Here is a 12279-nt window from a genome sequence, read left to right as displayed (position 1 = left end):
ATAAAGAGGGAGGAATCCAGTTACCATATTTATTCATTTCAGATACAAAATTAGAGGCTACTCCTTGCCACTCAAATGTCTAGTACAGTATTACTCATTAAATGTGAACTTTGATATACTGCCTACTTCAGCCATAAATTGCCTATCCAAAGAACTTTCTGTTTGGATCCAGTCATTGACTTACCCTTTCACTGTTGTAAAACAGTCAAATAGTGAACCTGTTCAAATTTTTTGGGTTTTTTTTGGAATCTGTTCTAAAAACCGTGCATAATGTTCTTGTCACAGAAGAGGATACAGCTTGACAAAGGTACATCAAGTTGCAGAATGACATGATGGTCTTATATAGAGTAAATACAGTTTCCTTTGGAATTTTTTTGAATGAATCCTAGTAATAAGCTCTTAAGTTAGTTCATACACAAGTTTTCAAATATGAAACATTTGTAAACACAAAGTTCAGTTTATGCTGGACTTTGTGCCGAAGTCAACTTCCCTGAATCTGACTGTGAATTGGATATGAATTGCATTAGTGATTTGAAAGAGATTAGTGGTATTTTATTGGAGAGGATAGGAAAGAACAGTGAAAGGATTCCAGCTATCCCAGCTGTAAGATCGCCTGATCTTTCTGACTTCTTCTGGGCCAGGACTTGAAACCTAAGTAGGAGATAGAACAAGAGGTTAGAAATAGCTAAGGCCTAGATACAAAAATATAATGTTTAGACACCCAGCACCTTTTTAGGCTGTTATGTTCCCACTTGTCTTCATTAGGAAATTAAGAGCTTAAGTTCTCTTTTTTGGATTTGTACCTGGGTCACAGCGTAGACTAGCCCAGTCAACACAAGCGAAGAATAGTCATTACCTTTCAAAAGCTTTGTTCATGGGGTATTGACCAATTGTCTCATTTCATTCCTCTGTGGCAGCATGTCTAAATTCACAACAAGGAGACCTGCCTCCGCATGCCGTTCCCCTGCCCCGAATTCCCTGGCGCAGCTGTTCCCTATGTATTGTCTGCTGCTGTTTGGCGGTGGCAGCAGCCCAAATCTGGTGCTTTGGCATGTCCTGCATCCCATCCTTTGGGACTGCTGCCAGCAGCTTTTTCCTAAGATATGCAAATGAAGTAAGGGACTTTGTCATTTTAATGTTTATAGCTTTGCAGAGGTGGAAACGAATGAGACAAACAATGTACTGCCTTATAGCTTTTCTGTTTCACCTGGCAAATACCACAGACCTACAGAAGAAAGATGTGTAAGGACTACTCAAAGAGGTCACAAGAATCCTTGCAGTGTTAGGCAATGTAAACGTAGTTCGAACTGCGAATTAATTCTATTTGTAGTAGACAATGTGGTTAGGTCATCTGTGTGTAGCTAGTACTCACACAGCTTGGGAGACATTTCCCAAAGAGATGTAGACTGGTTCAGGTCTGGCTCCTTACAAGTCTCTTTAACAGGAGAGCTGCAATCCTATTCAGTACTTTCTTGCTGCATATAGAAAAACAAGGAGAAATGATAAAACCACTAGACATATGCACACAAATGCAGTAACACAGTTGGAAATGACATAATGATGGGTACTCTGATACAATGGTGCGTACTCAGGACAGGAGGTTTCTCAATGTTTTGTGCTGTGCACAGTAAGGGAGAATAGCTCAGAAGTTAAGAAAGTTCTGGGAAGGTATCAATGTTTTTTTCCCATAAACTGGATTTAAAAACTAGTAGAGGTAAGCTTGTTTCTTAGTATGTTGCAACTATTAGGAATTATGTCAACAGCTGCTTGGTAAGTGGAGAGTCGCTGTAGTTGGGGGAGTGGGTGACCTCAGGAGGTTCAGAGGTGCAGCTTCTCTTGGGCTGATTGTTCACAGATCTCAGTACATTCTGCATTTTGTACTTGCTTGTTTAAATGGTTGTGTGAATTGCTCCATGATACTTTAAGAGAAGATGATGATCTTCCTTTTTTCTTCTTTTTTTTAGGAAGCAATAATGAAGAATGACTCCATCAATTAAAAAGACAATTTACATTTATCTTTTCCAGAATAGACATGTATCAGTGTAGTTAATTTAATATTTAAATCAAGAATCCAGAAAAATGCAAATCCCTTTGCCATAATGAAAATGCATAACCCAACTTTCCTTTGTATAAAGCATTATAAGCAGGTGGTATCATCAGGAAAAAGACTCCATTGTAGGAAATAGTTTAGATTAATTCTGACTTTCCTTTACGTGAAGTGAGGAGAGAATTCCAACGGTGACAGTCTAATGCATGATGAAATTTACTAAGCAGAATTTTATTTTTTTAGTTGGTGGAATTATAATTTATGTAGTTGATATTGGATTGGACTTCTGGGTAGCTAGTAAATATTTCTGTCAAGGACAATATTGTTGGGGTATATTGATACTGTGTTTTAGAGGTCTTTCATCATTAATAACTCAGGTATTCAGTTATGAGTGGTTTAAAAATGACTGGGAAGGTACTGAGACTGGGAAGCTGAAATGGATTTTTCTAGTTCATCTCCTTCAGTGTGGAATTTTTATAAGGTAGGCACATTTTAAAAATTATTTTAAAAAGATAAATCATACTGCTTTAAGTTTATTAAGAAATGCTTAATATGGCTTCAGGAACAAAACCACTTCCGGCATTAGCTCCATGTAAGCAAATGGATTTTTGTCTGCTTATGCCAGGGGTAAATTATGTCAGGTTTTGATGGAAATGTAGATCTTCTTTCATTTTACCTGTAAGTAATAATTTTTATCATTCACAGCCTAACTCTATTTGATTCATCAGCCTTTTGAAAGGGCATATTTAATAAAAATGCTTGCTTTACAGAGTAATACTGTTGTAACTGATAAATGTAAGTTTTTAAAGTTATGTTAAGAAGGGAATTAATTTGATTACACTAAGCAGGTGAGACAGCTGAAGTAAGAGGTAATTTTTGAACCTGAGAGTCTAACCATATGTAGAAAAACCACCAAGATTTGGGAAAGACAAGAATGGTTGAATAGTTAGTAAGAATACTTCCAGCAGTACCTCCTGCAGGGACTGAGTTAATGGTGACAGGAACCTTTGGTTGCTGAAAGGCACATGTCCAGAAATAGTTTAAGATACCATATGCTTAACATTCTGTGGTGGCTTTGCTATAAAATTATCATTATCATTATAGAGATAATTTGTGCCAAGATTTTACTTCCATTTTAAAACTGAGGTGAAAGATGTTGATGAAAAGTCCTGAATTTTAATTATTTTGGGTATACAACATGTGAGAAACATGAGTGAATATAGACTTACCGGAGACATTTAATAAAATACTTATTTAAAATGCCTCCTTTAACTTCCTATACTAATTTATGGACAACGATGAAAGATATGTTTATGCCAATGTAAAAATTCCCCTCACATGCATGTTTTATTCACTTGATGTTATCATGGATTAAGGAAAATGATGGAGATTTTACATGTCACAATTAACTTTTGCCTCTTAATATTCTTTTTCCTTTTGTCTGTCAGCTTTACTTTCCTGCTCCTCCTCCTCTTACAATCCTGAAGTTTTAGAATTCAGAGAGGAGTATTTATTGACAGGTGAAAACTTTTCTGGTGTCAGGTATTAGAAAAACTTAGAAATACTACATTTTGGAGAAAAAGAAAATCCTTCTTCAATTTTTCTGGATGGTTTCTTATTCACCAACCAGATCCATGGACATGGGTTGGTTCATGTGAGATATACCAAGACATGGCCACGGGGACTCTACCAGGTTCTGCTTTTTAGAGGGGATGTCTCAGGGCCCACTGTGGCACTCTTTTTTTGTCTGTCCCAATGCTTTTCATCTTCAGGTATGGCTGGGAGTGCCATTCTTGTGCTTGTGACTTACAAACCTGCCCCTTGGAGTTTGTTTCTTCCAAAGGAAATTGAAGCCATGACCTCTTTTTCTAACAACTGATGATAAATGTTATGCCAGTAACAGCGGTATAGAATGACAGAAGCTGCTCTTTCAATGTCTGGCTGAAAACCTCCCTTATTCCCTTTCTCTTCCATGACGTTATTCTCTGTTCAGGACTGTAATTTTGGTATCAGCTTTGCCTTGGTTTTACACTCCCAGGTTGCCCCTAGAATTTCCTGCTGATTAGTGCCTATCTCTATGACCTCACCTTTCAACAGAGACTTTCAGAATTCAGATCCAAGCTCTGATCGTCTACAACTCTAGATACTGTAATCTTGACTCAGCACTAGTGTCTATTCAAAATGCTGCTTTTAGGGGCAAATCTTCATGGACTACCTTAACTCTTGGATTTACCTGAACTCCTACCCTTTCCAATGAATACCTCTTACCATGAATTTCTATAATTTTTGAAGCTTCCTTCCCAGAATTAGCCCCATCTTCTCTGAGCAGCTTATTATCTAGTAAACATAATTTTGCCCTTTGCACTGACAGTGTTGTCAACGTGATCACCTTTTCTCTATTGTACAAATGTTATTTTCTCCTAAGCTGCCACTTAGGCTTGGAAAAAGTTTCCAAGTTGATATGTATAAATTACAAAGTTCTTTCAGCCACTCCTCAAAATTCAGCAGTGTGATAATCATACTGTAAAGTATAAACTGATAACAGCAAGCTGACATCTGTGCTTGTACCTTTATGATCAACTGTTATATACTTCCTATTATATGTGTGTTCTTAGGTGTATCCACGTACAACTCCCTCCTTAGTCATCTGATTTATCAATTTAATTTAGACAATGAGTCTCTCAGGCTTATCTCTATAGTCAGTGGATAAAAATAGATTTTGTCAGGAGTCGGGTTAAGGTTAAGTTCTCCAGAAGGTCGTTTGGGGCAGGAACCTATATTTTTCATTCACTACAGACAAAAATAGGGGCTTAGTCAGTAAATACCACTTGGCCAGTGAATTTAGGATGCCTGAAATTATAAGATGTGAATACACCTTACCAAATTATCTTCCTTCATTTCTTCCGTTCTTTCTTCCCTTCTTCCCTCTCTCATACATCTTTTACATCTCTTGCTCCATCTTTGAAACAGGGAACTTCATTATGTACGGTGCACAGCACAATGGGAATCAGTCTGGTTATGTTATCACACAGCCAATGCTAAGTAATAAATATGGAAATAATATGTGTGTATACACTTATGTACATATATATATTAAAAATAGAGAAAAAATGAAATTAGAATTATTTCATATTTGATAAGGCTTTAGTTTATTTTAATGGGAAGAATGTAGACCTGTACTTATTTCATATTTCATATGAAATGTTATTCTCTGCAAGGAACAAAATTAAGTTGGTAAAGTATATATTAGCTATGCTGGCTAAAATTATTTTTAGCCTGACCCTTTTAAGTGGATCACACAGATGTTGATAGAATTGAGAACAGACTGTGGCATAACATTAAGACAATAACACAGTCAGTGAATGTGGAAAAAGGGAACATTTCCCTGGGGCACCATATGAATTCTGGAGTCTACTGACATGTAGCAGTTTGCAGTATCAGTCAAGGACACCTGAGGAAGACTAAATTTTAGCAATTAATAACCTTCACTGTCAGAATAGAAGGCCATACAGGCAGCAGCCATTGTGATATTGGCAGCTGCTATTGTGTCTCTTTATGTTTAAAGGTAGGCTCAAGATGCCCTGCATCTTTGAACAGGACCAGATGAAAAAGATTTTTTTGCAAAGATGAATTCCAAATCCGTGAGACATCAGAGTAAATGTGAGTGCTTTGCTGAACCTGGGATTATTTCATTACACGATTTTAAAAGGCGATGAGAAAAATTCAGTCAAGATAGGTGATGTTCAGTTTATACTGGTACAGATTTAGCACCTGTCAAGTCACACCCAAACCAAGAATGGATCAAAAATGAGGACTGAAGTTGATAACATGCCTCTAGCAATTTATATGTATAACAAGAAGTTCCACAGGACAAAATAAATAGGAAAGGTATTTAAGATACTAAGTGAGTGAGGTAGAGTCAATTAAAAGTGGAAAGTTTGTAATGCTAATTTAAGTGAGTTAGAGGTTACAAAATAATATGTGCTTGATCACATTTTCTTAATATAAATTTACTGTCCTAAATATTGACTTAGTTGCATCAGTTTCATGGACTTAATCCAAGCCTTTAGATATGTAGAAGATTAAGTTTACATGCAGCAGAGAATAATTTTCCTTTGATTAAGGATTTATATGATGCTGCAAACTGTGACTGCATGACCAGAATTTAGAAGGGACAATCATGGCTGCCAGGTCTCTCTCACACCCTTCCCACATGAATTTCTAAATGGCACCCAAATCTTTATCAATGTAGTTGATGAGATGGGACGTGAAGTGTAGTACTGGGATTGGTGGAAAGTCCCCAGTGGAAATCTCAGGGGAAGCACTGGCAAGGCAGTTTGCCTGTGACATGTCAAGGCTGTGAAACAACAAAAACAAGTAGCTGTCATCTCTGTGAATTCCCAGTCATGCTTTGGGACCCAAAGCCTTCCTAATTTTACGGGAGTCCAGGAGCAAACTTCATCCCTTATGAAATGATGATGAAAATGTAGGAGCGATGGGGGAGCTGTGTTTTAGTGAGTGTTTATAACAAGTAGAAGTCCTATCATCTGCGTTCTCCACAAAACAACACTACAAAGGCAGAAAACTTTTTTTTTCCTATCAAAGTGAATATTCTTTACTGTTCACATATGACAATTCCAGTTGTAAAAAAATTTTGATTTTTTACTCTATTGGCTTCCAAGTAGCTCATATACCTTGGATTAATGAAAAAAAGATCCTCTTTAATGAGTTTTGAGGGAGAAAAAGTAAATGGCAAACCTGCATTTGTCTGTATCAATGACACACTACCCATACCCATTTCACCTTCAGTTTAAGGTGTACGTCTACTTAAAATACATAACCAATCCAATACTTTTAATTAATGTATTTTTATTCCAGTTGAAGTAGCTTTTTAAGAGCCTTTTTTTCAGTTTATGACGATTGAAACATGGAGCTGCTATGGCAGTAGATAAATTAATGTAGGAATATAATTATGATATGTTCATAGCAGGCACAGTGTCTAGGTGAGCCGTGGGCATGCTAAAGGAGAAAATTTGAGTCTGATCTATCCCTTAGCACAGACTGAACTTTGCTTTTGGCTGTCAATGCATTTGTCCAATGCTAAAAGTTGGCTATGGGCCCTTCCTAAATTGTCCGAATATTGCATGCCAAATGGGCAGATGGGAATGTAAGTGTAGGCTCAAAATACTCTTAAAGGATAAAAGATTTGTGACAGTGAACTACAGTAAGTGACACAGGTGTGTGGAGCTCAGGGAATACCACCTCGCTTAATACATAGTCAAAGAGCAATGGAAGTATTTGGACTTTTCTAGAAAAAACAATGTATTTTATACAGTATTCAAAGTCAGAAGTGGACTAACTGAAATCACTACAACTAGTGAAAAATACTATAGCATACTATCTTCTAGCAATATAAACCTAGTATACCATACTCAGAAGAAATATGCTTCCGAAAACTGACAAGTGATTTCAGGTGTGCATCCAGCTGAAATATTCCTTTTACAACACGTCTGGTTCTTGCCTTGCGTATCATCTGCCTTCTCGGCTGTGAGCTCTGCAGCTTGAAATTTGTGCAGGTGGTTTCCATTTCTTGTTGCTTGGACAAACACAGGCTCTGGTGAATGAGTCCATGGACAACTAACAGATTGGTCTACCCAATTGTTTTTTCTTGAAAACATTGCAAACTCTCCAGATGTTTACATCTTGGATGCAAGAACCAGATGTTTTGGAATCCTAATTGTTTTATAAACTGAAAAAGCTATAGATGCCTTGCCAAACAGTTTCATTTTTTGCTTATGAGCAATTATTCAGAGAACAGTAAGATAAATACACAAAACATAAAAGTAGAAAACAGTTTCCTTTGGGAGTAAATAATGGATCTAGAGCCAGCTCACAGAATCAATGTATGGCCTGAATGGCAAGGCTGCAGTCTATTAATGTCTGCAAGGAGAAGAGCAAAGGATCTTCTCCTAAGGCTCCTCAGTAGTAACATAGCTGCTCCACACATACTACTGATACTTCCAGGTTGCAATTCTCACTTGTATGGTTGACATGCTTTAACATACCAGGGAATAAGTCATGATTTGTCTAGCACGCACTTAACCCAGGACCTGCAAATCCTGGCTGTCTTGCTTGTAGCTATGGAAGAACCCCTGACATTGTCTCCCTTGTGGTCAGAGGATTTGGTCTTTAAAGGTGGTGAAGGTGTTAAGCTTTTCACACCTGGAGGAGCCAGGAATTCTTCCTAGCTCACTTTGTAAGCAGAAGGGTACTGTGCTCCAATGTCATATTGGGAGGAGAGGATTCTGTGAGATCTGGTTGTCTAATGATCTGCTGCCCCCGTTTTTCTACGTAAAGGAAATGCAACTGCATGGGTTTTATGGGGTCCCTAGTGCGTATGATCCTGTGGACAATCAGGGAATTGGGAACCTGTGGCACTTCAGCATGAATCTTGAAATCATCTCAGACGCAGCCTTAGGGAATGGAAGTAGGAGGCAAGCTAAGGCATAAGACCTTGCCTTTCTCAGCCTGCATGTTAGCAGGCTTGTACAACTGGTGAGATAACCAAGTGATGGTCTGTGGTGTTCTGCTTGATTTCTCAAGAAAGTAGTTCTGAATGAATGATGTAATCTTCATAATCCAGATGACTAAATTATTTTGTTGAGGGGGAAGGTCTTTAGCAATGTTTATAATGCTAGAAAAATTGGCTGAATAACAGTGAGTTTTCTTGAAAAAGGACTGCTTTTGCTGTCCTTGCCTACCAGTTATAGTCAAAATGGGTTCATTGGAGAAAGAATATTGGAAGCTCAAGACATCTGGGAATTGAATAGGCAGAAATAGGCTTGAAAGTGGTGTAAAGAACAGAGAAGGTTCTTTACCACACAGAAGGTACACCAGTCGTGACTCACTAATTCTATGTATCTTTGCATTTACTGCTCTTTTAGAGGAAGTGTTCATTTAGGCTTAATTGAAAATAAACCAGAACTGTTCTAAAAGTCATTCAGGTGCACTCATTTGCCAAGGCAAATGGCTTCTTCCTGTAAACCCACTCAGATTATTAATAGAATCTGCCAACCCAGGAATCCATGTGTCTTGAAAATAATTTTCTGAAATAAAAGTCTTCCTGAGTATTTAGAAAATAACACTGTAGTGATTTTTTTTTAAAGTCTGTTGTATGTTTGCAATTCATCAGATATTATCCTTGGGGCTTATGGATATATATTATACTTATATAGATGTGAATGTTCACAGTTGGATATTCACAAATACTTTTAAAAGGATACAAAGAAAGTGAACGAGTATCTCAAAGAGAGTCTGGGGAGAGATGCTAAAGAAATTTTCAGAAATGTGTTACTTTTAAAGAAATAAGAACCTAACAAAATAAAGCTTGCAATCTTAATTCAGGCAAGTCTTATTCTGTTCTAGTAGTTTTTACATTGCATCGGTATTGCTGGGCTTAAATGATTATCTGATATCTCTGATACCAGGCAGATATCGGACAAAATTTTATCTTAGTAGAAGGTCTTGGATTACATTCAAAGATAAAATATGAATGGAGAATGAAGTGGGAAAAATCGTTGTTAGGCTATATCATTATATCGAGTTGCACTTCTAAAAACCGCTGTCTAATCAAGTCTCCTTTTTTTATAGGTATTGGTTTGCTTTGAAGTATGGCTCCCGTGCTGCATTTAAACAAAAAAGCAGCGGCGATGCATCAGAAACAGACCCTCCCAACTTCATTCAAAAACAAGCTGTTGATGTAGTGACTGATATTAACATGCTCAGGGTATTCAAGACTTTTCTTGAGACCACGCCACAGCTTTTTGTCCAGATTTACATCCTCATGGAACATGGCAAAAATAATTTCTATCAATGTGAGTCTGTCTTTCTCCTTAATTTGCAAGTTGAGTATCTTACCTAAAAAAAAAACTCATGTGATCAGATTACATTTTAAACATACCTTGGAAAACATACACTCCACTGTATAATTACTCTGCATTTAGTTAGAATTTCTGTCTAGTAGATGGTCCGTTCTGCTAAATCCATGAGAAGGAAGATTTCACTATAACAAGTCATAATATCTAATAGAAACATAATGATATATCACTTGAAAATAAGCTGTTGAATACAATTAGTAAGTAATATGCAGAACAGTTTGTTTTGTGTGCTTTTGCTTACAGTTTCTTTTAAACTGTTAACTGGGTACCTTGAAATCAGTAATGTATTTAGAGCAGCCCTGTGAGCTGTCACTACCATCATCCACGTCACAGATGATGGTCAGAGTTAGGAAAAAACCTAAGGATATGTCACCACTGCAGAATGCAATATGATGAAGAGATACTGGTTCAAGTCTCAGAAGCAAGACAGCAGCTGTAACATTTCCAGCTCTAAAACTAGTAGGATTATTGGCAAGACATTGACTTACCAAATGGAGAGACTGCACTGCTGTCTAGTGTTCATAGTCCATGGTGTCAATAGGTACTCAGATAAAATGGTCCATGTGAAGGGTCAAGTCTTAGTTATAGATTTCTACAGCATAGATAGCCCAGAGTGTTGCTGAAACTTAAGTTTTTACAGGCTATTTGCAATACTTTGGGAATTTCTGAGTCATCTGTGTGTGGAGATGGCAAATATGACACACAACTTAGGCGAGACCATTAACGGCCAGAGGCCGGGCAGGATAACATAGGCATACCAAACAGCATTAGATGCCTGGATTTAGGTATCTAAACTGAGCCTTAAAAGGTGACTTGTTCAGGAGCACAGAGGAAATATAAAATTGGTATAAAGAAAGTGTTAAGAAAGCATGAACTTGTCCAAAAGTTCTTTCAGAAATTATAATGTAAAATAAGTATCTTTTTCTTCGGTCTAACATTTTTCCTTGTGTTTTGTTTAGATGCTGCCATTATCATGTCTTTTTGTGGTATCTCCTTTTCAATGGTTGATTATCAGATATCATTACGAAAATCTCTGTGTGATAAAGATGAATTTCATGTGCTTCCTAAGTTAGTGTATCTCTTCTATAAACTGCTTACCATCACTTCTTGGATACTCAGTATTTCATTGATCACTCTACTAAGTGTTAGAAGTTCTGTAATTCTGCTGATGTTTCTTTGGATCTGTTGCTTCGTCTGGACTTTGAAACAACATACGACATTTTGCAAATCTAAGAAGATGGAATATCTGTACAGAACTGTTGTTGGAATCATTCTAATTTTTACCTTTTTCAACATAAAAGGGAGAAAAACAAAAGTTTGCATTTCTATTTATTATGCTATTCACACTGTTGTAACTCTAGGTATTTTGTTTGCGTATATGTTCTGGAAACCTTCCATTATCAAGGAAATACATTTTACAATTGTGAGCATCCTAACTATTCTTAGTCTGGTGTTAGGTATTATTGTTCTTGTTGTTTATTATAGGTGTTTTCATCCCGCTGCTTATTGCAGACCACAGGCATGTTCAGATGAAGTTGATGGAGAGGCAGGACAAAAAGATAGAGTGGAAACTGGTAGATTTCAAAATTTCATAATGCAATGAACAGTATAGATTTTTTTTGTGCACACTGCAAAGCAAATACTTGCTGGACAGTCTGTTTCTCTGTCATTGTTTCTCATGTATCATCACTGAGTAGTACATAATGGACCAGAGTTATTGGCTTTGAATAACTATTGTTTTCTGTGATGCTCTACAAAGCCTTTATAACATGAATATTTCTCTATGTGCTGGTCAAATTTACTTTTGAAAAAGAAGCAATTTAATCTATTTATCCAACACAATCCACTGTTTTAGTTTTTAGCAATGCAAATCAAACATAGGAAAAGCTAAAAGTTAATCAAATGAAAGCTAGATTAAAAACATATTCTATTCATTTATGCTGATTCTGTTAAAAACAAGGCTTGCTTTTTTTCCTTGCTGGAAGGGAGGAGGAGTGCATTTGAAAGACCTGAGGGCAGTGATCAGTTATCTGGTTCTCCCCATTAGTGTAAGAGCTGCAGTTCTTCTTTAGATGACCATAGTTACAAACCGTACCGCCTTCTCCCTAAATATCCCCTGAAGAAGAACAGCTTTGATTTATGGGTTAATCACTGTCTTGCCACGAGGAAATTTGGGGAGATATTTTCAAGCATTTTATCTTCTAGGTGTTTTAATGACTCCTTTATTGGTTTTGTTCTGCTAATCTTTCACAGAACCTTCTGTATTTAGGGGTGATGCCAGCTTGTTGTTCTGGA

At 37.0% G+C, this 12279-nt stretch overlaps 1 protein-coding gene across 1 annotated transcript; it reads left to right on the top strand.

Annotated features, from left to right (window-relative positions):
- The first annotated feature begins 2253 nt into the window (after window positions 1-2253).
- On the top strand, window positions 2254-11587 carry XKR9 (XK related 9). Its single transcript, XM_075140646.1, has 3 exons — window positions 2254-2528; window positions 9698-9921; window positions 10944-11587. The coding sequence occupies exons 1-3, from the start codon at window positions 2254-2256 to the stop codon at window positions 11585-11587; spliced, it is 1143 nt and encodes a 380-aa protein (XP_074996747.1).
- Window positions 11588-12279: the final 692 nt, after the last annotated feature.

Source organism: Calonectris borealis, chromosome 2, assembly GCF_964195595.1.
Source record: "Calonectris borealis chromosome 2, bCalBor7.hap1.2, whole genome shotgun sequence".
NCBI lineage: Eukaryota > Metazoa > Chordata > Aves > Procellariiformes > Procellariidae > Calonectris > Calonectris borealis.
The sequence above is the reverse complement of the archived record's forward strand: the minus strand, read 5'-3'. Positions and strand labels throughout refer to the sequence as shown.

What these genes read in the sequence shown, in the direction of transcription:
- XKR9 (XM_075140646.1), top strand. Translation starts at nt 2,254, where the DNA reads ATGATGAAATTTACTAAGCAGAATTTTATTTTTTTAGTTGGTGGAATT. An exon ending in CAGTGTGGAATTTTTATAAG is followed by an intron (nt 2,529 to 9,697) that starts GTAGGCACATTT and finishes CTTTTTTTATAG; the next exon opens with GTATTGGTTTGCTTTGAAGT. An exon ending in CAAAAATAATTTCTATCAAT is followed by an intron (nt 9,922 to 10,943) that starts GTGAGTCTGTCT and finishes TGTTTTGTTTAG; the next exon opens with ATGCTGCCATTATCATGTCT.